Source organism: Camelina sativa, chromosome 12 (genome assembly GCF_030686135.1).
Source record: "Camelina sativa cultivar CO46 ecotype springtype chromosome 12, ASM3068613v1".
NCBI classification, from domain to species: domain Eukaryota; kingdom Viridiplantae; phylum Streptophyta; class Magnoliopsida; order Brassicales; family Brassicaceae; genus Camelina; species Camelina sativa.
This window is the reverse complement of record NC_141891.1, coordinates 4,353,921-4,381,608: the sequence shown is the minus strand read 5'-3', so window position 1 is coordinate 4,381,608 and position 27,688 is coordinate 4,353,921. Positions and strand designations below refer to the sequence as shown.

The window sequence follows — 27,688 nt, the reverse complement described above, 5'->3', positions numbered from 1 at the left end:
ACATGAACTACAAAAGGCCGGAGAAGTTCAAGTGGCTCAAGTTCAATCATGCGACAACTCAGCCGATCTCTTCACCAAATCACTACCGACTACTATATTCAAGAAGCTCACGCATCAAATCGGAATGCGGAGGCTTAAGGACTTAGAGTGATGCTTGGAACCGGGGGAGCAATGTGTGCTGTATTCTTTTTCTTTCACCAAGGTTTTGTCCCAATGGATTTTCCTGGTAAAGTTTTAATGAGGCAGCATCTCCAAGCACATTGCATTGATCCCTTAGCATCGGCACGGTCATATCGTCCAAGGGGGAGTGTTGTAAAACACTTAGTGGACTCCATCGACCGGCCCGTATACTGTCCGTGTTATGTGGCTCGGCCACAAAGGCCCATCGGTCTATTGTCTTAGTCTATTGTCGGTTTAATACAAACACTATATATATGTAACCTCATTCAATTGTTTATAATAAGAATAAGAGATTTCATTACCTAAACTCTAAACCGTTTTCCTAATTTCCTTTCTTCGTTTTAAACATCAAATAGGTTTTCGTTTGTTTTCATTTATTAAAGCGGCCTTAAGGCCCAATTAAGTTAATGGGCCGATTGAGATTACATTGCACATAGTTTTTTTTCTAGCTTTTGTTTGCTTCTGCGAATTTTTAGCAAAAGGTCAAATACATAATTTACAATTTTTAATCCTAGATAAAACAAAAGTTCCACTAGTAGTCCCAATCGAATTGCCACAAGCTAATTATTATTCTAACGAGTTTAATATAAAATGGAAAAGAAAAGTTTTGTTCAAGTTCGAGTAGTTTGATTTGATCTAATCAATGTCATACAGTAATTTGAAAACTTACTATTTCAAAATATGAGCCTTATATATATTTTTCATTATGTTATTTTATAAACTTCAAAGTGTAAAGAAATGAAAAAGCCTCTAATTATATTAATATTAAATACTAGTTCTAATAAGCCCTTAATTTAATGTAATGTAATGAAAAGGTGAACAAAAAAAAAATGGTTTATGGGGATTGATTAAGAGAGAGAGAGAGAGAGAGAAGAGAGAGAGGCTTTCGTCTACACAACTGCTGCGAGAGAAGAGATACACTATCCCCACAAGCAAACCCTCTTCTTCATCATCATCATCATCACCATCAACATCTTCTCTCAGGTCAGCTTTCCCTTTGATTTCTCCTTCTTCGATTTCGCTATGCTTACTGTTTCAGATCCGTTTTTTTCTAATTTCCCCCCTTAGGGTTCTTCTTCTTCTGCCCTCTCTCATAGTTTTTTTTTTTAGATTATGCGATCGGGTTTCCTGGAATTTTGTTTCAGTTTTTGAATCCGTTTCTCTCTTTTTGTTTTTTGTTTTTGTGGTGTTCTTCTTCGTGTTTTCACCAAGGAACTGAAATCGTATTTCACCGAATTTGGTTTCTGAGAAAGCCTCTATTATCTCGAATTGTCTTCCTATTTGCAGATTTGTGATTTTGGATGTTTGATCAGTCTCGTTTTACATTGCATGTGCAGCAGGCTACATCAAGTAACTGATTCCACCATGATATGATTTATGGGACTCAGATTCTGATAACTTTCACTTCTTCCTGATAAGTTGGAATCAAACTGTTTCATTTGCGGATCGTAATCTTAGTGAGAATTTAAAAAAAGTTTGGAACTTTTATTTATGATGGCTCTGGAACATGTTTGTGAAAACCGGCTTCAAGCAAAGAAGACCTTCTCTAGCATCCAAGAGCTTGAGTTGACTATCAATTTGGATGATTTGACTTGTCCCATTTGTTTAGATTTCCCTCACAACGGTGTCCTTCTCCAGTGCTCTTCTTTCGGAAACGGTTGCCGTGCTTTTGTCTGCAACACTGATCACCTTCACTCCAACTGTTTGGATCGTTTCATTAGCGCCTGTGGTACTGCTGAATCACCTCCTCCTCCACCTTCACCACCTCCTGATGAGCCTCGTTCCAAGGTTTTAGAAGAGAGTTGCAAACCTGTGTGTCCTCTCTGTAGAGGTGAAGTTACTGGCTGGCTTGTTGTTGAAGAAGCTCGTCTCCTTCTTGATGAGAAGAAACGTTGCTGTGAGGAAGAACGTTGCAGGTTTATGGGTACTTACTTGGAGCTTCGCAAACATGCTCTCTCTGAGCATCCTGATTCTCGCCCTTCTGAAATTGATCCTGCACGAAAGCTTGACTGGGAAAATTTTCAGCAGTCTTCTGAAATTATCGACGTGTTGAGCACAATTCACTCTGAAGTTCCAAGAGGAGTGGTTTTAGGGGACTATGTGATCGAATACGGAGATGATGACACGGGAGATGAGTTTGAAGATGTTCCTAACAATGAAGGAAACTGGTGGACCTCTTGTATTCTCTATCAGATGTTTGACAATATAAGGAATGCCAGGAATCGAAGAAGATCAAGAATGAGTGAGAGCAGGAGAGGGAGCCGCCGCTCTAGTTATGATAACTCCAACTCTGATGACAGCTCTGTAGCATCCATAGAGTTCCCTGAGTATAGAGTAGATGAGATCGATGACGAGTTCATCAGCACCAGTGGAGCTAACAGAAGTAGCTCTATCCACCAAAGGTCAGAATCATCTATTGCTTTACACCACTATTTTGGTATCATTGCAGCTGCAGAGATATATACATTCTTATGATATTAGAGGCTTTTACCAGAGAGCCAGGTTAATAGGCACCTTATGAATTGAATGATTTATGAATTGAATGATGATGAATTAGCTTAGCAGGTCCTATTGTTGTGATTATCTCTGGCATATTAGTAGCTTTCTTGTGCTATATATGTGATAGTTAATTAAGAGACATTGCTTAATGCCCTTACTCTCTCCGATTTACAGTTCGAGAAGGCGTCGAACCCGCTTCTATGAAAATTAGGTATCAACTTTTCTGTTTCCTTTGCTTTCGGTTCTACATCTTCTTGTCAATGTCTTATGTTTCTTTACCAACTTTCTCTGTCAGATGGAAACTGAAGCGAAACAAATGACGCAGACAAGCCTATTCGTAGCCAGCGTTCTTGGTTTTGGAACTCTCTCTTCTTTTTCTTTCTACAGATAAATTTTATTGTAGGTTTGTTTTGTGACATTTACTCGCAGTCGCAGCCTTTTGTACAAAAAGAAAACAAAAAGCCTTTTTTTGAATATTTTAGTACCCTTCGTCTTCTTTGTTTTACATGCATCTTTGAACAATGTAGATATTGAGAGACGTAAATCAAAAAAGTCGACGTTCGTGCAGCAATTGTAACATTTATACTATTTCTGTGAACACATTTTGTTTAGAACTTACTCTTATTACCAAGTAGAAACACACAACTTGGTCAAAGTACATGGAATCATCATACAATCCAGCGCTAGAGAATGAGTGGCACAAACTCAGAACTAATATGGGACGTTATTGGGCAAGTTTCTTATGACATTACTCTTCACTCCGATCTTTGTACGCGTCGTCTCACCTCTCTGGCTCATCTCCTTGCGCACTTTCATCCTCAATGTCTCCTCTTTTGTTGGTACTGTCTTTAGACCCAGGCTCTTGTACCTGAGAATTTACAATTTGTGGGAATAACCTTAGTCAGGTTAACTAGCTGATTATCTAGTTTAATAGGTTCGGAGGAGAAAAAAACCTTGAAGATATTGAGGCAACTATCTGGTTGCTGTTTTGAGAAGTTGGGGGTGGCTTCTGTCTGTAGTAACGCATGAATTCACGAGACCCGAGAGTTTTAGACGTTGTTGCATTCTCAGATTTCTCTGTGATCACGAGCTCAGAACCACCAACAAGTTCTACAGTGTTGTCTGTTTCACCAGATACAGTAATCTGCTTTCCAACTTCATCAACATAGCTGCTCAATTTATAATTTCCAAAGGAAGGTGCATATTAAGATTTAAGATAAAAAGAAGAACAGAGGTAAAAGCAAGATTAATCACAGAGATAGAAGAGAGTTAAAACCTGCTGCTGTAGTCATAGAACTCTTCCAGTTCAGCATCTTCATCATCATCACCATCACCATAATGCAATTTGCAATGACTCTTTGCTTCCATATGCTTCCTTACAGCTTCTAAGCTGCTGAATGGACGGCACAGCTCATTGCAGTACAGACACATGAAGTCTCTCTTGACCTGAATGATGAGCCATGTATGTTTAAGTAAACAGGAGCATTCAAAGCTTCACAACAATCAACACTGAATGGTAAACTGATGAGTACGCCAAACCTTAAGACCAAGGTAGGTGAGAAGCCCTTCAGGATCCTTAAGAAACTCAACATCAGGAATGAAGAAACCATGATGCTTATGCATGTGAACCATACAGCTCTCTAAGGTCTTGTGTTTTTTGTCACACATCAAACAAGAGGTAGGATCCAGCTCGTACTTATCTGCATCATCATCATCCATATCTTCAGCAGATCCTGAGTCATTATTAACATTCAACTTAGACAAAGAATCAGAAGCTTCATCAGCAGCAGCCAACTCCTCATCTGAATCAACCTCCACCCATTCAGCGTCACTATCATCATCATCAATGGAACCCCTGTGTTGAACACGGCGAGGAAGCGGCCTGATAATAGCTACATCCTCCTCACCGTTGGTTGTTGTCCCTTGTGAAACCCGCAAAACATGGCTCCGTGACTGAAGATGCTGCTCATGAGCCTTGGAACTCCTGTAACCTTTACCACAGATTGCGCAACTATAAAGCATAGGTGCTTCATTAGATTTGTTTTTCTCGAGAGCAAGAGCAGATTGTCTAGCCTCAAACAAAGCTTCTGTAACTCCAGGAACTCCAGCCACCTAACCAAGAACAATCAAATTCGTATAGGTAACCACCAAATCTATCAAGCTTCAAAACAATCGTACAAGCAAAGACACACATCAAAAAATTCAAGAATCTACAAACCATTTCTCAGAAACTTTCATCTCATCGACGCAATACTAATCCCGAGATACGAATCGTGTTGAGTTCTAATTCGATTTCAGATAAAAAAAGAAGAGATATAGATACCTTGCGCTTGAGATTGTAGCGGTGCCAATCAGACTTGTAATGAAGGTTTCGCTCTTCTTCGCCGTCGAACTCCATGTTACATCCGTTACATGTTAAACCCGGCATCTCTCTCTCTCTAATGTAATCTCAATCTCAATATCAATCTCAATCTCGATCTCGATCGATTCAAGAAATGTAAATCAGAAAAAATCTTGTTCGATGGATAAGGATCGTTTATATGTAAAGTGACGACGGCTCTTCGATTGTTTCTCTTTCTCTAACAAAAGAGCGTCGATTGATTGATTGATTGCCATTGAAATGAAGACGAAGGCGCCGATTTTTAGATCCGACCCGATCTAAATAAAGCCCATTTTTACTTTTATTGGGCCATTAATATTTTTCTTTTCTATCGCAAGTGGCCCATTAATTAAACTTGTAACATGGATTACACTTGTGATTAAAAACAATTTAGGGTATTTCTCTCTTCTGTTTTTTTAAAAAAAATTTAACTTGAATTAGTTATTTCTTTCTTTCAAATATAGTATCTAAAAATCACCAGAGTATATATTTATTTACTTTAGAACAAACTATAACTTTTTCTGAAAAGGAAAAAAAAATATCACAGAGTATATAGACACACGATTTTATTGTAATAAAAGTTACAAAAACTTTCTGATGTGAAATCTGAATGTTTTGGTTTTTTGCCTAATTTTATTTTAATGGAAGCAAAATTTAACCGCAACCCTGTAATTTAGGGAAAACTACCCCTTTGACCCCCAATTAATTTTTTTAAAAAATCAATGTTTAAAATAAATAAATAAATAAAAACAAGAAGACGACAAAAAACGAGAAATTACCTATCTTTCCTCAACACTTAGATTATTTTTCTCTTCAACGAACTTCTCTTCTCCGTCCTCTTCTTCTCTCTCTTTCACCATGGATTCCGTCTCCGGTTACGCCGGAACACGTCAGCCTCGATCCGGTGGCAAAATTGTTCGACCACGACGCACCGCCGTCGTCAGGACTCCGTATGACCGCCCTGTTCCGAGATCCCGAGATCCTCCTCAGCAAAACCCTAGTTGGATCTCTAGGCTCGTTTACAAACCCGCCAGCGTAATTGCTTCCGGCGCCGGTAAATTCATTTCTTCTGTCGTCTTCTCCGAATCTTCTTCATCTTCCTCGGAGGATGATGACTCATCTTCAGGTATGTACAATTAATTTGGGTTTATATAGGATAAATTTGAGAATTTTGTTTTTTTTTTTTTTTTTGGTTTATAGTTTGGTTGAATCCGAAACCTACCGTTTGAATTTGAAATGTGAATTGGATTTTAAAGCTTTCCCATTTTCTCTCTCCATTAATATGTGGGACTTATAGCAGTTAAGCATTGGTGAAGTACTATTTAGTTAGGTTACTTCTAAAAGCTATAAACTTCATACTAATTGATTCAATTGAGTTCGACCCGTTCTCTTTCTTGGTTTGCATATAATGTTGTACGTCTGGGATTGCTAAGAACCGGTCAGCTTTGTGTTTTATTCTTTTAAAGTATGGATTTTTATATGTTCTTTGACTTGTTTGCAGATATTGATGGTGATGAGGATGTTGAGAAGAACATTACTAATTTTACTGAAGAGGTACTACTACTAACCACCTTATTCGTTTTGGTGATTACTATGCCATTGTAGATTTATGATTTTTTTGTTTCAATTCATTGTTCTTACTATAGATTCTACTTCATTGCCGCGGTCGATTTTGGTGTTGCTGAATATATTTTTAATGGTTTCTTCGCTAGTTTTTTACTGAGACTACCTTTTCGCATTTTGAAGTATGCCTATGAGTTGCATTTTGATACTAATTTTGTTGAAGTAAAGTTCGTGAAGCTGACACCTTTTCAACTGAGTATTTTGATGGAAACATGATTTCAGTGTATGTGGAGTGAGTCTAATGTCTGCTTGTGTGAATAGGACCTTGTGAATGCCCAGCAACCAACTATCCAACCACTTAGTTCTAAGCGTGTAATTGAGCAGCTTCTCATGCAAGAAACATTCGCAAGGTATTTGTCAGTGTCTGGCTTTCTAGACATCATAAGCAGCAGCATCGTCTGCTTGTCTTATTATCTACATCTCTTAGACATCATAAAAGAGCTTTTGTGATAATTGTTTAGCTACCAAATCTAAGCTGATCTTGTATCCTACTAAGTCATGGATGTGTATATTGTTTCAGGGAAGAGGGTGATAAATTGATAGATATCATCAATTCTAGGGTCGTAGATCATCCCAGTTTTCCCCCTGCTGTCGGGGGGAGGAATAATGACAATGGAATGACAAGTGGTATGTAACTGATGTTAGACTGTGCAAGCAGACAGGATCAGTTTATGTGATAACCTCTTTTCTGTTTTATTTCTAGACGTGAATGTGGGTGAAATGTCCAATACAGCTGTTATGGAAGCAAAAAAATGGTTGGAGGAGAAGAAATCAGGATCAAGTTCAAAGTATAAGGTAAGTTCGGGAAACTCGCTTCTTAAATGTCCCATATTGCTGCAGGTTGCAAGTATGTCCTTGTTTGTGATATCTCGTCTTATGATATACATAATACTAGGAGGCAACTTCTGTTTTTGTAATTTGATTGTTCTATGCTACTCCATCTGACCAGCAACGTAGAGCTCTCTTGCAAAAGTTGGTTGTTCAGTATTTTGAGTACGGAAAAAGAGGGGAGCTTTTGATTTTTAGGACCATTTGGTGACATTAATCCTGAAATTTCCTGATTAGAGATTACCTTTTTGTCCGCTTAAAATGCAAGAGAGCATGTGCTCACAAGAATCTGATCAACTTCTGATAGCTTCTCTTCGCAGTTTTCCGTTTTCTTTTTTTTTTGGGTCAACAGTATTCCGCCATTTGTGTTTCTTTTCCATAGTGCTATTAAATGATCATTAGTTTAAACTCCAGGCAACTGAAGATGGTGCTGGATCGCCTGTGGATGTGGCCAAGTCATATATGCGAGCTCGTCTGCCTTGGGGATCTCCGGCTGTGAACAATTCAGAGTTTCGATCACCATCATCAGCAGGAATGCAAAGGACACCCTTTCCTTATAGTGCTGGAAGCTTTTCGTCGTCCAAGGTTAGAACTTTAAGTTTTCCAATATATACCCTGCAGTGCGTACTTTCCTTATGGTCAAATGTTGATTGAAAGTCTGAAGTTGTTACACCTTACTTTATGAGATAAAAATCTTTAATTTCTATTGATTTTGTTAGTCAATCACGGGGCATTTGTAGGACACTACTAACTACTTTCAGCTTTTTCCAAAAGCAAAGTTGCATACCATTATGTTCTTCTAATGGCTTTTCAAATTTACCCATATTCATTATGAGTTCTGACATTTGGTACCAAAATGCAGCTGAAAAGGAAATCCGGTTCCAATCAGTCATGGAATATTCAAGATGAAATTCGCAAAGTCAGAGCTAAAGCAACAGAGGAAATGCTTAAAAGTCCCAGTAGTGCAGCCTCTTTGGAACCTAAACACAGGCCATATGTTTTAGCGACTGATTTACTCAAAGGAAATGATGCGTCTTTGAATGCCGATGGTGCTGTTCAAGGTGTTTTTCCATCTCGTTGTTCACATGTGGAAGAAGTTTTTTAGTAATAGACATGAGATGAAGCTGAAATTATTTTCCGTTCTGGTTACATGTGTAACTCTTTTTTTTTTGTTCTTTCAGTTCTACAGAGTAAACAAACCGGGGTTTTACCAAATTTAGGCATACCTACCTCTGAACAAAATCAGGTATCAAGCACTCTTTACACTATGTGTCTCTATACCAAGAAGAAACTTGTCTGATCTGTTTTTGTTTTTTCCCTTCTGTGTTTTGGTTGAGTGAAGACTACGGGATCTAATCAAGGCGTTGAAGAAGCAGGAGTTTTACACAGTAGATCTCGTTAGTTTCTCTCTTAATTTGTTCTTTGTATTCACTCTCTCATCTTCGACTTTGTTACTCTGTCTCATGGGTTTAATGTTTTCTGCCTAGATGGAGTTGGTTTGGATGAGACATTTATCTCCACACAAGGAATCAAGCCATCTAAAAATACGAATACCGCTTTTCAAAGGTTCTTGTTACCATGCTTATCCTGCCAACTCAGTTACTCAGATTGTACCTTGTTTCTTCTTGACATACCCATTTTTAAGTATATCAAAATTCTTAAATTTCTCAACTATATTCGACAGTGGAACCGACGTAGATGACTTGAATGCTCAAGATGGCGATTTTATCCAACGTAGAGCAACTATCGGAGACACCACAAATGGTATACATTGGATTTCTACATTCCTTTGCTTTTGGATGATATTTAATTGGGTTCTCCTACTTTACTTGCACGCCTATTACTGCAGCTGTCTTGGCTCTTGGGGCAACTTTGGATTCAACGGGGAACTTTTGCATCCCAAAAGATGTGTTTGAAACATCAAAAGAAGCTGATGATAAAGGCGCATCACGTGCTGCTTCTAACGGTTTTCCATCTTCATCACCTAGGTGAAAATCGGGCTCCTTTTGTATAGCTAGTTTGACGTTTGATGACATTATTTCCTACTAAGCAAAGCCTTGGTTTTTCAGTTTAGTGGCTATGGAAGGTCAACCAAAACCCAAACCACCAGAAGAAACCGAGGCTTCTCAGCCTGTATCTGAAGTTCATGGTGATGACATGACAGTAGGGAATGGCTCAGATGGTGCGATTAACAATGAAAACGATGACAGCGAATCAAGTGCCTCACATAACAGTTCAAGCACGCACGAAGAAGAGTGGCTCCCAGGAGACCAGTCTCTACCAAACTCAAACTCGGCAAGTAGCAGTCCGGGTACAAGCAAGGTCTTGGCATACAGCAGAAGAGGAAGAGGCCGTGGTAGAGGAAGAGGTCGAGGAGGTCGAGGCAAAGGACGGGCCAAAACAACTCTGTAAGATGAGCTGTACACAACACAACCGAATGCAATAGGAGAGTATTATGAGGTAGGATTATGTGACATCTCTTTTAGATTTGAAATCCCACTCTGTTTGTCACGTGATTATCTTTTAGGTTTTATTGTAGTATTTGAGTTAGGAGGATTTGTCTTACTCACGTTTATGTGGTATTATTGTGTCTCTCTGTTTTATTATGTTTTTCTTCATGTGTCTGATACTCCAATGTCTATGTTGTAAGTTTGAAGCTTGGTTTCATTCCAGCTGACGAAGCTTTGTAGTTTGCAGTTTCCAAATTGAACTCTTTTCTCTTTGTTCAGTGCCAAATTTGAAAGTTTTTACTTGACCAAAAAGCCAACACCTAAGCACCAACACTCATCTTTCATCTTGTAAAATTGACTTTTTGTGGCAAATATGCAAATTCTGACATGTTGATGATCGGATAGATTTACCTACACTCGATTTCAGAAGAGAGAGAGATCACTCAGATCAGAACTTTGCAAAGATTAATATTAGAATATGGGTTCAATCAACTTAGAAACTCGTCGATTTAATCCCAAAGCACAAAAGCAAAATAACGAGGAAAAAAAAAAACACCCAAAAAGCAAATTTTATCAGGACAGAGAAAGCAAAAAAAAAAAAAAAAAAAAAAAAAAAACAGACAGAAACAAAAGTGAAGAAAACGAACGACAAAACCCAATAAGCAGCGATCGAAGCTAACTAAATAAAACACACAGAAGAGCGAAAGCTCTCAGACATTCAAATCTGAAAGCAATACTAAAAACAAGTCACGAAGATTGGAATCGGAGCAGAAGCAGAAGCAGTATTACTAAAGAAATCGTTGGGTTAGTGTCGGAACTGGGGAAGTAGTTTACTTGTTTTGTTGGTTCCGATTTGTGTTTTGTCTGAATTCTCTGGTCAAATCTTTTTATAGGCTCAAAAAATCCCAAAACACTTGTTTTTCGGGCTTACACAAGCTTTTGGGTCCCGCTTCTCATTGCCCCGCTTCTCTTCATCTTCAATTCGAAAATTCGAATCTGTTATTGCTCTGTTCTCTCTAAGCTCCAATCCAAAGTCCTTCCACTGATCTCGATTTGCTCCTACTCTGAAAATTTCGGGAATTCTCTCAACTTCATAGCATCTGAATTGGGCGTGAATTAAATTAAAAAAAAAATGCTGGGTTTTTTCTGCTCTGATTCAGTTTCTTCTTCTTCTTACCCTCTCGTGAAGTTTAGTTGGTGATTGGTTCTTCTGATGGATTGATTTGGGTATCTCCAAGCTAGGGTTTTTTAATCTATTCTGATACTGAATCAGCAGCCGAAGTTGAATTTTGAGGTTCTTGGTTTTGGTGGTGTAAGCTGGTTAGTAGATAATGACCCCTAGGGTTTTGGTTTTGGGGAGATGAGATTTGGATTTTGCATTTCTACTCCTCCTAGAATTACGAGTTCTGTATCGTTTGGAGAATGATACTGTAGTGCCCTGTACTAAAAGCTTCAGCTTGAGTTCTTGAAATGCTCCTGGATTTGAGTTTGAGGATAAACTAGAAGCTGAGAGGGTGCATTTTGTTGTGCACTCCCTCTGACTGTGTCGTCTAGTTTCGTTTTAGAAGAAGCAGAAGAAGGAGAAAGAAGTATGCAGCGTTTTCAAGATCCTAGGATTGATCTAACTGAGCTGAAAGTGCAAATTGTGAAGAAGATTGGGGTTGAAAGATCTAGAAGGTATTTTTACTACTTGGGCAGGTTTCTGAGTCAGAAGCTTACCAAGAGTGAGTTTGATAAGTCATGTTGCCGTCTTTTGGGGAGGGAGAATCTTTCTCTACACAACAAGTTGATTCGTTCCATCTTGAGAAATGCATCTCTGGCTAAATCCCCACCTCCACTTCACCAAACTGGTCACCCTAACAAGTCTTTGGTGCTTGGGAAAGAGGATGGACCTGAACAAAGCGGATATCTGATCCCTAACCATAAGAGGAATGATCCTGTTTGGTCTAATGGGGTGTTAGCAGCCAAGGTTAGGTCTGGAATATGTGACAAGGATAGGCCTAGTCCACTTGGCTTAAACGGAAAGGTTGAAAGTGTGTTGCATCAGCCACTTTGTAGAGAAGACAAAAGCGGTCCTTTTGATTATCAAAGATCAAGTCGATACGGTGATGAAAGAGACGGTGCATTTCTTTGTCCTGCTGACAAAATGAGGGTACCGGATAAGGGTCAGGTTGCAGCTACATGTAGCAGAGACGATAAAGCTCAAGAGGATCAAGGTAGATTGAATCTTTCCATGTGTCCTGTGATTGCACCTCTAGGGATTCCATTTTGCTCGGCTAGTGTCGGTGGGTCCCGCAGAACAGTTCCAAATTCGACCAGCGCAGATGTTATCAGTTGCTATGACAGTGGTGGATTGGCAGATACTGAGATGCTGAGAAAGCGGATGGAGAATATTGCAGTAGCACAGGGTCTTGGAGGGGTTTCAGCAGAGTGTTCTAGTATGTTAAATAACATGTTGGACGTTTACCTGAAGAAACTGATGAAATCATGCATTGATTTGGCTGGAGCTAGGTCCATGAATGGAACAACCAGAAAACAAAGTTTAGGCAAACAGCAGAGCCGAGACGAGATTATAAATGGGTTGCACATACAAACTAGCAACCAACCATCTGACATAACGCAAGAACAAGTTTCAGTGTCTTTGCTTGATTTTAGAGTTGCCATGGAGCTAAATCCGCATCAACTTGGTGAAGACTGGCCGTTGTTACGGGAGAGGATTTCCATATATTCATTCGACGAACGAGAAGGGGTGTGAAAGAAATGTTGGACACTGCAATTTGTCTGAGTAAGCTCTCTGGTCCAAAAACTGGCCGCTGATTTTCGTAGCAAAACGACTCTTAAGCTATGCATCCCCTGATGGACCTCTGATGGCTGAGCGACACAACTATGTCCTGCAGCTGCAGACTCGGGGCAGGTTAGTAGATATATAAATGAAGCTAAGTCCGAAGAGCCGAGTTCGAATATAAATGTATACGTGTTGTTGTAAGATCAAAAGTAATTTGGCCATCCCAGTGAGTTTCAAGCTTGGTGTGTAACACGCAGGCCGCTAAGGGAATCAAGAGAAAGTTTTGGCCGAGATATTGTGGGTTTTAGGAAGGAAGATACAAACAATCATGTAACAGTATTGCTCTCTGTATGTAACATAGTCTTAGAATTGTTTTAGATTTCATATCTTGAGGACACATTGACATCACTTTTACATTTACCTTACATTTTTGTTTTATCATTTCAATGGAAAAGTTATTGCAAATTCAATGAATTGCGTCATTTTTACATTCTACTGGTGTTGTTCTTTCTTGTTTCTTTTTTCCCCTACAAGGTATGGACATAAATTAGGAACCGTTTCAAATGAACCTGCCAAGTAATACTTGAGCTGAATAGCCTGAATTCCAAAGTGGGAAATGTCTTATGCTCTCTCGCTATGTAGATGCATGAAATTCAGTTTCTAAATCCCTTGTTGATTCTGCTTTCAGCTTCTCATCCTATCCTGTAAGGTTAATGGCTATCATTTTAGTGGGGTCATCATTGTTCGTATAGGCTGAGATACCAAAGCAGGTGAATTCTTTGCTTATCTGAACAAAAACTCCATCTACCGGCAAGTCTGCAGTTCCTATTCACTGAAAAAAATGCGTCAACTGCAGATACTACCCTGTAGATTAGCAAGTAGCCTACGAAGTTCCTATTTTCTGGTGAGCTCTTCTTCATCTTACTTCTCTTGTATTCTGAACTTGTCTCGCAGTGAAGAAGCTTGTCAGTTTACTACTTAAAATAGGTTGTTTGCAGTTTCATCACATCCAGATGTGCCTGAATCAGTTTCATCATGGGTTTTAGAGTTTCAACAGAATCTGTTATCCCCAGAGCTGGTTTATATGTCTCTTTCAGAAGAAGAGAAGGTACGTCTTAAAAATGCGTAGATGTTAACTCTCTATTGTCTTCTCTGAAGTCCTCTTTATGTTTTCCTCCCTGCACAAAACTTATTGCAACCAGAGACCCAAAGAGCCAAACTTTTTGTTGCTTTTCAACAAATTGTTGGAGATTATGAATTTAAGATGATATCTTTCTTCTTTAAATGACATATTTTCCAACTCAACAACTTACATAACAGAAATAAACAGAAAATAGGCGAAAAGAAGAGACACAGGACAGTTTTCTACTTTTGTGTCATCAGACAAAAGTGATAGAGAAAGACAAAGCCAGTGTAAATTGGTATGTACACAAAGGAAATGGTGAGGCCCTTTTTAGGCGGGTTCCATTGTTGTTCACAGGCTTTAGATGAAAGAATACTAAAACGAACGAGGAAGAAGAAGAAGAAGAAAATATGGTTATTTAGAGGAGGTTTCGGCAGTAGCTTTGCAGATTGGGCACCAACTCTTCATCCGCAACCACTCCTGCACACACTTCACATGGTATGTATGCTCACAGTGTAGCCTCCCAACTTCATCTCCTATTGTATACTCTTCCTGAGAACCACAAAGATCAGAGTATGAAAAAATGTAGGGAAAAGAGAGAAAATATCTGATTTCACATATACATATCAGTTCTATATCCACTATCATGTCATCAGTGAAACGCCTGTAGTCATCAAAGATTTCCATTTCACTATGTGACGAAACCCATAATAATATAGAAAGTTTGGTGTTGTTCCCTTAGTTACAGAAACTCATGCAGATCTTACTGAAGATTTCATCAAAATCTATAGACTTAATTATGGCTAACAAAACATGATATAAGAGACAGACCTGGCAGATGCTACATTTGGCATCTTCCTTATGATCACTAGAACTTTTGGTGATAGACGCATAACTTGAAGTTTTCATCTGATAGATGCTTGTTTTCAAGCACTTTGATATTGCTTCCTCTGTGAGAGCAGTGCTTACTGTACCAATCCTATCTTCTAGAGCTAACAGTTCCTGTATTTATTCAAAAGAAAAGACAAAACGGTAAAAATACTATATCCCATAACGAGACGCCGGTTTAAAAGATGTAAAGATGAACCTCATATGACATGTTATCGATGTCAAGCCTCATGTCTCGGTGTTGGTCATGGAAGCTCAGTCCACCAAGAAGTAAACCTGTCTCCATGATAAGCAGATCCTGCTAAAGGAGAGGAAGACATGAGTAACAACAACACGTACCAGAATATCTGAAACTCAAAACATTTGTTTAAATTTGAACCTCATAATTAAGCTCAATATCTTGTTCGATCCTATCAAGTTCTGGCAAAATCTGCAAAAGCATCCGAGCAATAGCAAACACCGGTGTTAAAGGCATTGTCTTAAGCACTATTTGATGATTCTCAGACAAGATGTCAAGTTGTAGAGTAACAGGCAATGATTACCTCGGAGATCCCATCTAAATTGTAGCTGCGAAAACTGTCTTGAAAACCAGAGAACAGATCCAAAGAGACAGGAGAATTGAGATTGTTTGATGTTTCAGTCTGAGACATCTGTGTTGCCCTGATAGAGGATAAACCATCTCTACCATTCCCTCTGTTTGAGAATCTAATGTGACTATTACTTCTATTTCTCTGACTCCCAACTAGAGCAACATCGTTGTCATCATTCAAACTGCGGTGTCTATCCCGTCTACTACCGGAAACAGAACCTCTAGGAAGACGTCTCATTTCAGCTGGTGGTTCTGTTACATCCTTCCCCTTAGCTGCGGAGGAGCTAGAACTGCTTTCTCCATAAACTTTTCTCTTATTGATCGTATCTACCTTCCGACTGAATCTTTTGTCCAATCCAAAACCACTTGGAATGACACCAGATAACAACGGGCTGCAGCCTCGGTTTGCAGATGTTGACTGGTCAGAGGAACCAGGATGAGACTCATGCTTGCTCAACCCAAATCTCTGCCTAAAACCTCTCTTGATTCTTGAGCTTGATGGCAAGTTTGAGCATTCCCCTTCAGGTGTTTTAACTTTTCCATAAACAAGTTTATTGTTAACTCTCCTTTTATCTCTTCCAAGAGCAACATCCAAGACTTCTGTCTCTACCTCGTTTTCGCTACCTCTGCTGCTCTCTGATGAATCCATGGACGCCTGAGACAACGGTTGCTTCTCAGTTTTCAAAGAAGAGGAGCTAGAGCCACAAACCTTAGAGGAAGTTCCAGTTACTTCTTTCCCGTTAGGCGAAGAGCGGTATGTAGACAAAATAGATTTCTGTTTCTTATCTGAGCAGCCAACAAACCGAGTAAAGTTCATAGATTTTTTCTCATCGCTAGAAAAAGGAACCTTGCAACTATTGCTGATAAGTCTCTCTCTGAAACCAACACCACCACCCTTCTTAGAGTCAGGTCGCACCTCAATGGCTCTTTTACCCGACCACCTATCCATGAACTTTTCCAAAGATGCAATTACCTGTAACACAAATAACGAGCAAAAGATCACAACATGATCTTCAAAAAAAAAAAATTCTACATAAGATTCTTGTAATGAGGACCTGAACAATAAATAGCCAAACTTAAGAAGAGCTTCAATCACAGAAGTAAGTCCAAGATCCTATGGAAACAAAAGCATAAAAATTAAAACTTTTTGATAAGATGATTCAAAGGATGAAGCTTTTCAGTGGTCAATGTAGAATCATCTCGAAAATGAACATGAACTGATTTAAAACAATCAAAAGTTTTAAACATGAAGAGAAACAATTCTGAACTAACATCTTCCATGTTTTTTGTCTTTTCATAAAAATAATTCGAAAGAAAAACAAAATACAGAAAATGTATTATTTTTTAACCTGGTCTTAATTCAGAATCAAGAACAGATACATCATTAATTTCCAAACATCATAAAAACACAAAAAAAAAAAAAAAAAAAAAAGTCAATTTGACATGTATATATTACCACACCTCCCTAAAGATTTATTCAGAGAGAAACAAAGCATGATCATTACCAAGGAAAAGGAAAGCTAAACTCTTTTATCTTGTACGATGATTACCTTTTCGATTTCTTCCTGCAATTTGATACAAATGAAAAAAATAGAAGAGCGTTTTGTTCTGTTCTTCTTGTTGTTGCCGATATTTTCTCTTCGGTTTTTAAGTTGTTTTCTTCTTTTTGGGGAATTTGAGAATTATAAATCAAAGTAGTATTTTTATTTTTTTATTCCATAATGACCTTAAAAATCGATTTCTTTTTTCCATTTAAATAAAAATATCAAAAAGAAACGAAAAGAATCTGAGTTGATGAAGACACGGAGAGATCCTCGCCGTCTATAATGGGGTCGGAATATCTGACGGTTGGTAAAGATTGCGACGTCTCTAGGTTGATTAGTGGTAGACTGGTAGTGGTGGTAGAGAACTAAATAATAAGTTGGTAAACAAAAGTTATTATTGTAACCAAAATCTTTTTTTTTTTTTTATTTGGTCAGAAGATTACAAACATTTTAGCATGAGAGAATTTGGAAGAAGACCCCTTCTTCTTCTTCTAAGTAGTATTTTATTTGGTGATGATGATGATGATGATGCACGACTTAAGGATAATGTTGTTTACTTATCTGTCCTCTATTATAGCAACAAACTTTTCTACTAGCCTTTATATGTATCCTTGATTTTGTAATTTTTAATCTCTCATTTGAGTGTTTTTTCTTTCAATTTTTTAAAAAAAAAAAAAAAAACAGGTTGTATTTGTGACTTTATGGTAAAGCAACAAAATTCTTTAAATAATTTTTGGATGGATTCAAATAAAACTTTAGTTGACGTATATCAATTTAAACAAACAAAAATAAAGGATTGGAGTTTAAACATAAAGTATATATTGTTATACATACTAGAACTGAAATCTTTTTTTTTTTATGTTTAATTTGGTGTGTAAAAAATTATATGCTTTAAAAAACCTCTTGAGAAAGAAAATCGGGCGAGTGGTTTCCACGCGCGGCGATTTTTTCTCTCCCAGATTCTTCTTCTTCTGATCACAACCTCTTGCTCCGTCGCTGGGGGTTCTCCGTCGATTCCGGCGACGACGAGAGCCCAAGGCTTATGGCGCTTCATCGATTAACCGCTGCATCAATCCGGTGAAAGATTCGTGGTCAAAATCAAGGGAGCAGTGGAAGGGAGAAGCTTCCTCGACACACCAACGGTAAGAGCTCTATCGGCGGTGGTGCGACGAGGAGTAGAAAAGGGAGATTCACGGCAAGGATCGAGAGAGAAGGTGGTTAGATCTGAAACTCGGAGATTCTGGAGGTTTCTCAGGGTTGTTGTTCGATGGGGGAGGTCGTCTACGGCAAGGAGGAGCTAAGCCACCGTCGAAGGGTTCAGATCTACTCCCTACCGCCTATCTCTTCTCACATGTGAGCCTGTTTCTCTTCGACAATGAAAGTTCGGCTCTTTTCTTCCTCCTCGAAGCTGCTCTACGGTGGCGGGATGGCAACGGATCTTGGATCACCATCTCCGTTTGACTGGCGTCGTCCAGGCTCGTCGGAGGACCTGTTTCGACGAGCATCCGCAAAATTTTGGGCGGCGGCTGCAACTGTGTTCTTCAGTTGCAGAATTAGGGTAAACAAAATCCGGTTTGATTCCGGTTCGTGTTTTAAACCCGGGTCAATTTTGATTCACGGTTTTTTATTTGGTTTGATGTAAGCGGTTCGTGTTTTAAACCCGGAAATAGCCCATTGGGCATTTATTTATAAAATTGAATACCCTTTAACAAAAAAAAAAAAAAAATTATATGCTTTTCTCATTCAGAATTTGAGAATTGTTATCTTCAACAGTGTAGCTATAGGTCATGCATATTGCATATGCTGTTGTTCGTCATGATATGAGCTGATTGTAAGAGGAAGAAGGACACAATAGTTTTTTTCTGATTGCAAGAACAAGCAGAAAGGATACACAGCCTTCTACGACAACCAAAAACACATATACAAACTGAAAATTGTAGACATAAACAAAACCAGAAATAGTAGGGGAGCTAACACAAGAGACTAGATTTTTTTGTCATAAAGACTGACAATTATTGAAAACAGGGAAAACAACGCTTTGAACACATGGATGTGTGTATCTTAGCTTCATGGATATATATACTCGATCGTTTAGGCACTTTCAAGTGCAGGCTTCACAGAGCCCTAGGAGCAGAGAATAGAACATGCCTTGGTACATTTTTCAACTGCTCCATTCACAATTTCACTAGCATCTAGTCACCAAAACAAGATTACAATGAATTATTAATTCATCACTTTTTCAACAACAATAGCAATAAAAATCTTGGATAAACTATTTACCTGAGTTCTTGAGAGTAGTCAAGGCAGTGCACACAGAGTTAGCACACCCCAGCTTGCAGTATTCATTGATGTTATCACCTTGGGTCAGAAATCCAAATCCATACAACTTGCATCAAAATTGGAATCTATCTTTGTAACGAATAACATAAACAAACACTAGGAGAAAAAAAATTGATTTTACCTGAGTTTTCGAGACTGTGGTAAATAAAGCCCTTCGGGCATAAATTATAGCTACCCATTTCTAGGCATCCAGTGGTATATAAACAAAAGCTATGGGAGATTTTCGGCGTCCAGTCGCAGATAGTGTAGGCAGTTCTAGTTTTCTGGGATGGGCAGCAGATCTTTGCTTCAACTTGAATTTGCACCATGAACAGACTCATCATGAGCACACTTAAAACTACAAATTTGCCTTCCATCTTACACTTGATGACTTGTTTGGTTACAAAAATGTAAGTAGAGAAAAACACTAACAATTTTATAATTAAGCTTGTATTGATGAGATGATATGATGATGAAACCAGACTTGCTTAAATACTAGCTCTTCTACAATTTGCCACCACAAACTTCGTTTGAGAAGAGGACTGGATTGACCACGTAACCACATGATATTTTGTTGATTGAAGAGGGAGAAGACGAAAGGTTAGATAGATATCCAATTAGTTACTTTTGGTGCAAACATGTTATAAGTTTCTTCGTTTTAACCAACTCTCTTGTGGCTGTGGAGGTTGTGAGTTTCAATTTGAATATTTTGTTGGGACCAAAATGAACGTTATCTTCTCTAGTAAGAATTATGTTCATTACGTGTTAAAAATTCATATGGATTGGATATTTGTTTGTGCATAATACGAAAATTACCATCTGTCAAAACATACTCTTAGAAAAAACAAGGCTATAGAGGAGGCCAAGGATTTACAATTAGATTTGATCAACCCTAATGATCGGTGGAGGAAATCAACATCCTTCTCGACCACCACGACCCATCTTCCCTTGGCCTCCTTGGACAAGGATGGTCAATTCCATCTCTTGTTGAGCCTTTTCCGAAGGTTTGAGGAGTCTTTGGGTTCTTTGTGTTGACGAGGATAAATCCAAGCTAACAGAATAATAATAAGAGTTTGAAACAAAGAAATAGAAGAGCTTTTTGTTCTTCTTGTTGTTGCCGATATTTTCTGTTCGATTTTTATAATTTTTTTTTTCTCCTTCTTTTTGGGAATTTGAGAATTATAAATGGGTCAAGTATTTAATTTTTACTCCATAATCAATGACCTTAAAAATCAAACTTTTTCAGTTTGTGTTTGTATTTTTCTCTCTTATACTCTCTTATACTCTCAAAAACTCTTGTATCTCTTATACTTTTAATTTTGGTGTATGAAAAAATTATATGCTTTTCTTATTCAGAATTTGAGATTTGTTAATCTTTAACCGTCTAGCTAAGTCATGCATATGTTGTTGTCATGATATGAGCTGCTTGTAAGACAATAATTTCGTTAACAAAAAAAAAAAAAGGTAATTTCCTAGGATACAATAGTATATTTTGCTATCATTTCATCCATATCTTTTGTAACTTGTAGGTGTTGGAAGCGGAAGAGCAATTTGCAGTTGGGGCATGATAGTACGAGGATCCTAACTGCAGGTAATGTGCTTTCTAATGAGAGGTCTTTAGTGCACTTCTGTTGTAATTGTTATATGAAGAACTATAACAAATCAAATGAAAAGCATGTTCAATTATGCATTATGGTGATGGAGGCCATTGGTTACAAGTCGGTTCCAATCAATGGTTTACCATTTGATCACAGGAAAAGTGGTATAATATGAAAGTGTTGTGTGGTTAGTGGTTACGAAAAAAAAAAATAACCTTTACCGTGCAAGCTTGTCCACCCTTAAAATGGAGCTGATGCTCTTAAATTGGGAAGTTAAAATGTGTTCGTTGCAGGTTGGTAGTATAAAAGACATTAAGAGCTTAAAAGCAGAAAGTAAAGGACTGATACAATTGAAAAAGGTAGAGGTTGAGTGGCTGAGACAAGACTGATGTGGAAGGATTTTATTGCAGCAACAGCCAAACTAGGACCAAGGGGCGTATCAGACAAGACTGATTCAGAAGCTTCATCTGATACTTATGTTTATCTTGTTGCGGAGCCTAGAGATTTGCCGTGGATATGAACTCAGTAATGTCAGCGGTAAACTTATGAAGGTATTGATAAGCTGAGGCAGGTTTCTACACTTGTGTTCTCTAATCTCAAAAAAAAAAAAAGATTTCTTCTGAAGTAAGTTACTAAGGCTGTGTTCAGATTTCTGGAGTGCATCACTGGACCACCAAACATTGTCTCAGCAATCAGTCATTGTCTGATTAAAGTATTTAGGTTTTTTTTTAAAAAAAATATTAAATGCTAAAGGCATTCCTTGTATATATAGTTTAAAACTCCAATGTTTTTTTCCTAAATATACTTGGAATATATATATATATATATAGATAACATAAAAACACGATACTATATACAACCAATATTTTAGATATGAGGGATGTTTTTCTCTATTCCATTATCTCACTGTTTTTTTTTTCTTTTTGTTGAAAGAAAATACTTAACCATGATTTCACTATTTATATATAAATATATATATACTAGATTAGGACCCGCCCGATGTGCGGGTTTATAATTTTTAAAATAAAATTAAATTTATCAAAGAATATAAAGTAAATATTTTTAGTAAGTAAATAGAAACACCGAGGTGTCCAATGTGATATTTGATGTAAAAGATGTGACTATACGGTTGAAATTATTAATCACGTATTTATTTTGAATGTCCTCGTTCGTGTGAAGTTTGGGATTTATCTCTGACTCCGGTCTTATCAGAGGGTTTACCATATGAGTCGGTGTACTCGAATTTGGATTTTATTTTCTGGAGGGATGTCTCTCAACATGGTGATCCTGATCAACTTCTTCAATTACCATGAATTTTATGGGCAATCTGGAAGGCCATAAAAAAATCAAGGTTAAGAGATAGAGGCGAATGATATAATTACTCAGACTTTGGGCGATAATTTAGCCTGGGAATAGGCGCTCTCTTTTACGGTAGTCATGTCAGCTCCATCTTCATATTCAGATGTCCAGGTTTCTTCACCTCGGTGTCAGATTGATGGTTCTTGGGAAGCAACCAATGTGCATTCATGATTGGGCTGGTGATGTTGCGTTGGTGAGGAGCGAACCTTGTTGTTGGGGTCCAAATGTCTAAAACAGAGCCCCTCCCGCTGCATTCGGAGTTAAAAACGTTGTTGTGGGCCATTGAGCGGATACGTGCTGAAAGGATCACTTGTCAACGTTTTGAGACTGATTGTGTTGAGTTACTCACTATAGTGCAGTCTTCTGAATATTGGCCGTCCTTCTACAACTTGCTCGATGAGTTTAACTCGCTGGAGTCTTTTCCACTATTCTCCATCTCTTGGATCCCTCGTGCATCAAATACGAAGGCGGATTTTCTTGCTCGTGCTTCGTGTTCTCTTATCTCTGAAGTTTCTTTTGTAAATCCTTTCCCTCCGGTTTGGGCAGCTAACCGAGAAATTTCCTTTTAATTGTTTGATTGAAAAAAAAAACAGTAAATAGATACACTTTTAGTTAAAGAAAATAGATGTAGATGAGTTCAAAGTTATTAAAATAAAATTAAATTTAACAAAGAATATATATTTAGTTCTTTTTGTAAGTAAAAACAATATATAAAAGTAAAGAGATAAACTTTTAATTATAGAAAATAGTTGTTTTTTTTGCTATAATACACTAATGTATATCCATTTACAAATCTACTATCTACATCACCACTAAAAGTGTATTTGTACACACAAATATATTTTACTGTTAAAATATATTCTTTAGTCTTTACTACTACCAACAAATTGTCTTTATGAACACATTAAAGAATATATTTTATGTCTCTTTACTTTAACATTTGTGTAGTTACAAAACGCATATGTTAATACTTCTATCTTATATACTACACTAGCAGTATTTTTGAATAAATTATTTGATTGGTGAAAAAAATATGAGACAATCTATTTTTTTATGCTTTTTTCAACAATATTTTTCTTTGTGTAAATGTGGGTATTTACATTTTTTAGAAACAGTAATTAATTGTATAATTTTCACAACCATTTTTCTTATATAAAAGTTATATTTTTTCTTGTAAAAATAGCAACTTAAAATTAAAATAAGTAAACAATATTATAATTTTGAATTTTATGATATATATATATATATATAATTTCCTTATAATGATTTTTTCTAAATTTTAAAACTATTTCAATATTTTAAATAAAATTAGGTTTTCTTTTCTCTATTTTACTTTTATATAACACATTTTTATGGTAGGTTTTGAATTTTTACATTTCTATTTTTTATAGTTTTAATAAATTTAAAATTGACATGTGTCAACATCTGAATGATACAATTGACACATGTCACGATCTTGTTAATGAGTAATTTTGACATCAAACTTTATATAATGAGATAATAACCTTTTATCTATAAGATTTACACAATTAAATTCTTGCCATTTAAATAAATATCAAAATTTGAACTTATTATTTTTAATATACAAATTAATATTTAAAATATCTATAAAAAATTAGTATTCATAATTGAAATATTTTTAGATATTTGTTAAAAAAATTCTTGCGGATTATGCTATGGAATATGTTAGATAAATATGATTATATAGCTTTTTACAGGCTGGTTTACTAAAATACACCAGAGGTATTACGTCAATTCTAACCGCGAAAAGAAAAATAATAATACAATCAATAAAAAATTATATAATATATATGTCTTAATCAAAACATATTAAAAATTTTTAAAACTACAACATATATTTAAAAAAAAAAAATTGTATGAGAGAGTTTCATATCCCTGAACCCAAAAAAAAAGTCCGTAAAATTTGTTTTTTTTTTACTCTTGTTAGTTGTTATTGATTTCTTTTCAAAATTTTGACTACTTAGCTTTGCGACCATATACATACATATATTTCCATAACTACGTTGCCACTCTTACGATGATACGTCTTCTTTGTGTGTTCATACTGTATTATATAATTGAGCAATTAATCACGTGAATCATCCATTAATTGTAACTAAACCTAGACTGTAGGTCTCGATAATCATCGACTGTAAACCTAAACTGTTTCATATAGATTAAACCTATTTACGTATGAATACAAGAGGTTTTGAAGCTAGAAGAAAATTGTTTTATTAGCGAGCTTTTTTATTGTGCATGCAAAGTCAATATGTTAGGAAATGCAAAGTCTAACCAACTCGTGACAGCATCTAGAATAACGGAATAAAAAAAAAAACAAAAAAGTCAAAGTCTCTCTCTCTCGGCATCGGCAAGCTAGAGGGCTCCACACACACTCATCACCAATTACAAAAGTACAAAGAAGGGCCGGGAACTAGGTAAGTGAACACACAAATTACACGTGTTGTGTTGTGTTATCATTCGTTGCTCTAAAAGAAGCGGAACTTAGAGTAAACGGACAAGGGAACGAGTCAAAGCAAGTAAGGTGGTGCAAACTCCACGCGCGACATTGATCTTTTACTATAAACCATTGTAAAGGATATGTTATCGGAAAATTACTTTTACTAGATTAGGTTATGACTTACGAACGAGTCAAACCAACAAACACAACCTTACTTTCTTATATGAGTGTTGGAATATTATCATATGTTTGTACTTTCTTATATCTCATAAAGGCAAGTGGTTTTTTTAAATAGTGGGGTACATAATAAAACCAGTTGTGAATTAGTAGTAACATTCAAACAACTTAGCTTGCCTCTAACTAAAAAGCCTGATGCATTTGAATCTGATGGCAAATTGGTCAAGTAAGGAAATTTTTAATGAAGATATATACTGTATTGTTTTTTCTCTTATTTTTTAATGAAGATATTTTCGAAGCAAAAGAAGAGAAAGAAAAAGAAAAGAAACGGGGGTTTGATAAGTGAATCTAAATCTAGGGTTTCGTCATAATCTGACTGCGGCAGCGAGAAGCGTTGATCAAGGATTCAATGGGGGAACAAGTTGACAAGAAGTTCACATGGGTGATTAAGAATGTTTACTCTTTGCAGTCGGAGAATATATATTCTGATATATTCGTGATCGGTGGATGTAGATGGTAAGAAGACAAGTTGTTTGTTCTTTCTTTCTTTTTTGTTTTAGTTTTGTTTTGTATTTGTCCTTCCAATTTTAGGTTATCAATGACTCTTTTTCGCTTGCAGGCGCCTTGTGGCAGCATATTCCAAGGGAATTATATTTAATGACGCTCTGTCTCTGTATCTGACGGTTGCTGATGTTGAGTCTTTGCCTTCTGGATGGAGTAGACACGCAGAGTTTTCTTTTACTGTAGTGAATCAAAGTTCTGAAGAACACTCCCAACTGCAAGATGTCTTTCGTGATTTTACAGAAACAGAAGGGTGGTTTGATGACAAGACTCCTGTCTGTGGTTTTGCATCCAGCTTTCCCCTTGGAAAACTTGATGCTAAATATGGTGGGTTTATACTGAATTATCAAGTCAAGGTTGTTGCAGAGGTGAAAGTTCTTGAAGCTATCGGCAAGTCTATCGAGGACACTACTACTACTACTACTCCTCCACCAGTAGAGGAGGAAGCTTTCACTAGTGTCTACGGGTTTCCAGTTACTCCGTCAGAGGTGGAACTTGTGACTCGCATGTTTGAAAACCACCCGGACGTTGCATCAAAGTGGAGACTTGAATATATCCCAAATACGAAGAGAGGACACATGTATAGCATAATCGACTTGATTGAGACTCTTGAAAAGCCGCTTCAAGATATCTCAATGTCTTATTTAGCTACTGCACGTTACTCAATGGTGTTCCACAAATCTGCTGGACTTCAGTTGGATTGGGTGGAGAAGAAGCTGAATGAGGTGATCGAAAAAAAGAAGGAGAAAGAGGGACTAGGACAAGTCGATACTACAACGGTGTTCCTCAAGTATGCTCGACCTCCGTTGGATTGGGTGGAGAAGAAGCTGAATGAGTTCAATGCAGAAAAAAAGATGGAGAAGGAGGAACTAGGACAAGTCGATATTTGAAGCCAAATCTGGCTTAGCAGCCAGCAGCACATATTGCTTGGTTTTGCTTTATTTCGTGTTTGTAAAATACGTGACCTTAAGTAAGGAACACACACTCTGCTTTTGAAAATCGGACACTTTGGTTTTAATATTGGTTTTAATATTAGATGATGATAGTTCGTTTTTGTGATGATCCCCTTGTTATTTAATTTTTTTCTGTAAAGAAAGATAAAAATGGCTGTTACAACTTACAAAGGATGATACAATCACACAATGATCCTTATTGATATGCTTCTTCAATTCTGTTTTTCATTTTTTTTCTCTTCGTTGTTGATTTTTTTTTTTGTTTTTTAAACGATTTTCTTTTTGTTGTTAGATCTTTCTTTTGTAACTTTTGATAGATCCATTTAATTTGTTGAACTGAACAAGAGGAAGAACAAAGCCGATTTAAATAATTAATTTAATTTAATAAATAACCAGACTAGCGGAGACAACAATGATCTGATCTCTGCTTCATGTTCGAAAAATTAATAAATAGAATTCAAACTAAAACTTTCTTCTATAAGAAAAGCTTATTCATTCAGAAGAAGGTCCATAATCCAAGAACAAGGCTGACGACGGCGAATGCGCCAGTGAGCTTAGCGGCACCACTAGTAGGAGCTACGGCTGGACCGTCGAATGGTGAAGGAGCTGGAGAGAAAGCAGAGTTACGAGGAGTGACGACAACTAGGCGTAGCTTCTGACCTTTTTGACAGTGACCCTCTGTTCCACTGATGAAGTAAACCGGACCGGTTTTGTCTAGCTTCACCTTTGTGTTCCCGTCGGTGTAGCTGGCTTTAGGGCTCGTGGTGTTGCACTTCTCGTAAGCTTCTCGTGTCACTTGGAGAACAGAGTCTTTACCGGCTTCGTACTTGAAAACTGAAAAACAAACATGTGACAAAGAGTCAGAAACAGAGTATTTTAAAGATTACACAAAATCTCTAATTGAAATTATAAAGTTACAAAGTGAGGATTTTACCAATAAAGTCTCCGACTTTGAAACGAGCTTTTTGAGCCCATTCGTTGAAAGAGAAAGAAGCTGAAGGAGGGATCTTCCAGTCACCGGATTTTCCACCGACGGTAACCTCATTTGCATCTACGGACAAGAAGAATAAGAAAGAAATGCAGAGGAATATGGTAACTAGAAGAGATGAAGAAGAAGAAGCCATTGAATGTAAATTAAATACTCTCTCTGTGCTGAGTTTTAAAAAGACAAAAGTATTAGTGTGTATATGTGTTTGAGTGAGTTGGAGATGATGAGTGTTAAAGAGGATCTTGTGTGGGTTTTATAGAGGTAGAGAGAGACTTGGAAACTAGCCGTTAAAGAAAACGAAAACTAAAATGGGAAAAAACGTTAAATGTGAATGTATCCGTTGTGAGATGATAAAGGTGACGTAACGGTTAGGAAAGAGACAAAAC

General features: G+C 37.1%; 8 protein-coding genes and 1 pseudogene across 15 annotated transcripts; 5 read left to right on the top strand and 4 right to left on the bottom strand.

Annotated features, from left to right (window-relative positions):
* The first annotated feature begins 910 nt into the window (after positions 1-910).
* On the top strand, positions 911-3,250 carry LOC104730148 (uncharacterized). Of its 3 annotated transcripts, none has more exons than XM_010449255.3 (4): positions 911-1,164; positions 1,521-2,582; positions 2,854-2,890; positions 2,975-3,250. In XM_010449255.3, the coding sequence occupies exons 2-3, from the start codon at positions 1,672-1,674 to the stop codon at positions 2,888-2,890; spliced, it is 948 nt and encodes a 315-aa protein (XP_010447557.1). In that variant the 5' UTR covers positions 911-1,164; positions 1,521-1,671; the 3' UTR covers positions 2,975-3,250. The 3 variants fall into 3 exon arrangements, with proteins under 3 accessions (XP_010447557.1, XP_010447559.1, XP_087334333.1); XM_010449257.3 differs by having other exon boundaries at positions 972-1,164; positions 1,518-2,582; XM_087478207.1 differs by having other exon boundaries at positions 987-1,164; positions 1,468-2,582.
* Positions 3,243-6,183, bottom strand: LOC104730149 (cytoplasmic 60S subunit biogenesis factor REI1 homolog 1). Its single transcript, XM_010449259.3, has 5 exons — positions 5,003-6,183; positions 4,219-4,791; positions 3,956-4,125; positions 3,633-3,848; positions 3,243-3,547 (listed from the first exon to the last, which is right to left on the bottom strand). The coding sequence occupies exons 1-5, from the start codon at positions 5,105-5,107 to the stop codon at positions 3,391-3,393; spliced, it is 1,221 nt and encodes a 406-aa protein (XP_010447561.1). The 5' UTR covers positions 5,108-6,183; the 3' UTR covers positions 3,243-3,390.
* On the top strand, positions 5,881-10,230 carry LOC104730147 (flocculation protein). The gene is made up of 13 exons (XM_010449254.3): positions 5,881-6,185; positions 6,561-6,613; positions 6,944-7,032; positions 7,203-7,309; positions 7,386-7,477; positions 7,925-8,095; positions 8,373-8,571; positions 8,692-8,756; positions 8,853-8,907; positions 8,998-9,076; positions 9,195-9,274; positions 9,360-9,498; positions 9,580-10,230. The coding sequence occupies exons 1-13, from the start codon at positions 5,918-5,920 to the stop codon at positions 9,920-9,922; spliced, it is 1,740 nt and encodes a 579-aa protein (XP_010447556.2). The 5' UTR covers positions 5,881-5,917; the 3' UTR covers positions 9,923-10,230.
* A 342-nt stretch (positions 10,231-10,572) lies between these two features.
* On the top strand, positions 10,573-13,215 carry LOC104730146 (uncharacterized). Its single transcript, XM_010449253.2, has 2 exons — positions 10,573-10,764; positions 10,854-13,215. Exon 2 carries the CDS (start codon positions 11,552-11,554, stop codon positions 12,713-12,715), a length of 1,164 nt encoding a protein of 387 aa, XP_010447555.1. The 5' UTR covers positions 10,573-10,764; positions 10,854-11,551; the 3' UTR covers positions 12,716-13,215.
* On the top strand, positions 12,721-13,215 carry LOC147930167 (uncharacterized). The gene is given in 2 exon segments (XM_087478208.1): positions 12,721-12,761; positions 12,763-13,215. Coding segments are annotated over 2 exon segments (96 nt in total). The 3' UTR covers positions 12,818-13,215.
* A 788-nt stretch (positions 13,216-14,003) lies between these two features.
* LOC104730145 (uncharacterized) lies at positions 14,004-17,074 on the bottom strand. Of its 5 annotated transcripts, none has more exons than XM_087478203.1 (7): positions 16,896-17,074; positions 16,401-16,459; positions 15,299-16,318; positions 15,136-15,186; positions 14,956-15,054; positions 14,700-14,870; positions 14,004-14,420 (listed from the first exon to the last, which is right to left on the bottom strand). In XM_087478203.1, the coding sequence occupies exons 3-7, from the start codon at positions 16,292-16,294 to the stop codon at positions 14,283-14,285; spliced, it is 1,455 nt and encodes a 484-aa protein (XP_087334329.1). In that variant the 5' UTR covers positions 16,295-16,318; positions 16,401-16,459; positions 16,896-17,074; the 3' UTR covers positions 14,004-14,282. The 5 variants fall into 5 exon arrangements, with proteins under 5 accessions (XP_087334329.1, XP_087334330.1, XP_010447551.1 ...); XM_087478204.1 differs by lacking the exon at positions 16,896-17,074 and adding an exon at positions 16,618-16,696; XM_010449249.2 differs by lacking the exon at positions 16,401-16,459.
* Positions 17,075-18,848: 1,774 nt separating this feature from the next.
* Positions 18,849-19,649, bottom strand: LOC104730144 (putative thionin-2.4; annotated as a pseudogene). Its single transcript, XR_015575299.1, has 3 exons — positions 19,351-19,649; positions 19,170-19,247; positions 18,849-19,081 (listed from the first exon to the last, which is right to left on the bottom strand). The product of XR_015575299.1 is annotated as a putative thionin-2.4 (transcript).
* A 5,431-nt stretch (positions 19,650-25,080) lies between these two features.
* On the top strand, positions 25,081-26,415 carry LOC104730142 (protein RESTRICTED TEV MOVEMENT 3). The gene is made up of 2 exons (XM_010449248.3): positions 25,081-25,316; positions 25,420-26,415. Exons 1-2 carry the CDS (start codon positions 25,210-25,212, stop codon positions 26,249-26,251), a joined length of 939 nt encoding a protein of 312 aa, XP_010447550.1. The 5' UTR covers positions 25,081-25,209; the 3' UTR covers positions 26,252-26,415.
* Positions 26,416-26,676: 261 nt separating this feature from the next.
* Positions 26,677-27,533, bottom strand: LOC104730141 (early nodulin-like protein 15). The gene is made up of 2 exons (XM_010449247.3): positions 27,249-27,533; positions 26,677-27,148 (listed from the first exon to the last, which is right to left on the bottom strand). Exons 1-2 carry the CDS (start codon positions 27,436-27,438, stop codon positions 26,811-26,813), a joined length of 528 nt encoding a protein of 175 aa, XP_010447549.3. The 5' UTR covers positions 27,439-27,533; the 3' UTR covers positions 26,677-26,810.
* Positions 27,534-27,688: the final 155 nt, after the last annotated feature.

Excerpts from the sequence above, each read along its gene's own strand:
- LOC104730141 (XM_010449247.3), bottom strand. The coding sequence starts at position 27,438 with ATGGCTTCTTCTTCTTCATCTCTTCTAGTTACCATATTCCTCTGCATT. Across the intron at positions 27,149-27,248 it reads CAAAGTCGGAGACTTTATTG|TTTTCAAGTACGAAGCCGGT; the intron begins GTAAAATCCTCA and ends TTTGTTTTTCAG.
- LOC104730147 (XM_010449254.3), top strand. The coding sequence starts at position 5,918 with ATGGATTCCGTCTCCGGTTACGCCGGAACACGTCAGCCTCGATCCGGT. Across the intron at positions 8,096-8,372 it reads GAAGCTTTTCGTCGTCCAAG|CTGAAAAGGAAATCCGGTTC; the intron begins GTTAGAACTTTA and ends ACCAAAATGCAG. Across the intron at positions 8,757-8,852 it reads CTACCTCTGAACAAAATCAG|ACTACGGGATCTAATCAAGG; the intron begins GTATCAAGCACT and ends GGTTGAGTGAAG.
- LOC104730142 (XM_010449248.3), top strand. The coding sequence starts at position 25,210 with ATGGGGGAACAAGTTGACAAGAAGTTCACATGGGTGATTAAGAATGTT. Across the intron at positions 25,317-25,419 it reads GTGATCGGTGGATGTAGATG|GCGCCTTGTGGCAGCATATT; the intron begins GTAAGAAGACAA and ends TTTCGCTTGCAG.
- LOC104730149 (XM_010449259.3), bottom strand. The coding sequence starts at position 5,107 with ATGCCGGGTTTAACATGTAACGGATGTAACATGGAGTTCGACGGCGAA. Across the intron at positions 4,126-4,218 it reads TCACCTACCTTGGTCTTAAG|GTCAAGAGAGACTTCATGTG; the intron begins GTTTGGCGTACT and ends CTCATCATTCAG. Across the intron at positions 3,548-3,632 it reads GTTGCCTCAATATCTTCAAG|GTACAAGAGCCTGGGTCTAA; the intron begins GTTTTTTTCTCC and ends GTAAATTCTCAG.
- LOC104730145 (XM_087478203.1), bottom strand. The coding sequence starts at position 16,294 with ATGGATAGGTGGTCGGGTAAAAGAGCCATTGAGGTGCGACCTGACTCT. Across the intron at positions 14,871-14,955 it reads TCGATAACATGTCATATGAG|GAACTGTTAGCTCTAGAAGA; the intron begins GTTCATCTTTAC and ends GAATAAATACAG. Across the intron at positions 14,421-14,699 it reads CCAAATGTAGCATCTGCCAG|GAAGAGTATACAATAGGAGA; the intron begins GTCTGTCTCTTA and ends TGTGGTTCTCAG.
- LOC104730148 (XM_010449255.3), top strand. The coding sequence starts at position 1,672 with ATGATGGCTCTGGAACATGTTTGTGAAAACCGGCTTCAAGCAAAGAAG. Across the intron at positions 2,583-2,853 it reads AGTAGCTCTATCCACCAAAG|TTCGAGAAGGCGTCGAACCC; the intron begins GTCAGAATCATC and ends TCCGATTTACAG.
- LOC104730146 (XM_010449253.2), top strand. The coding sequence starts at position 11,552 with ATGCAGCGTTTTCAAGATCCTAGGATTGATCTAACTGAGCTGAAAGTG.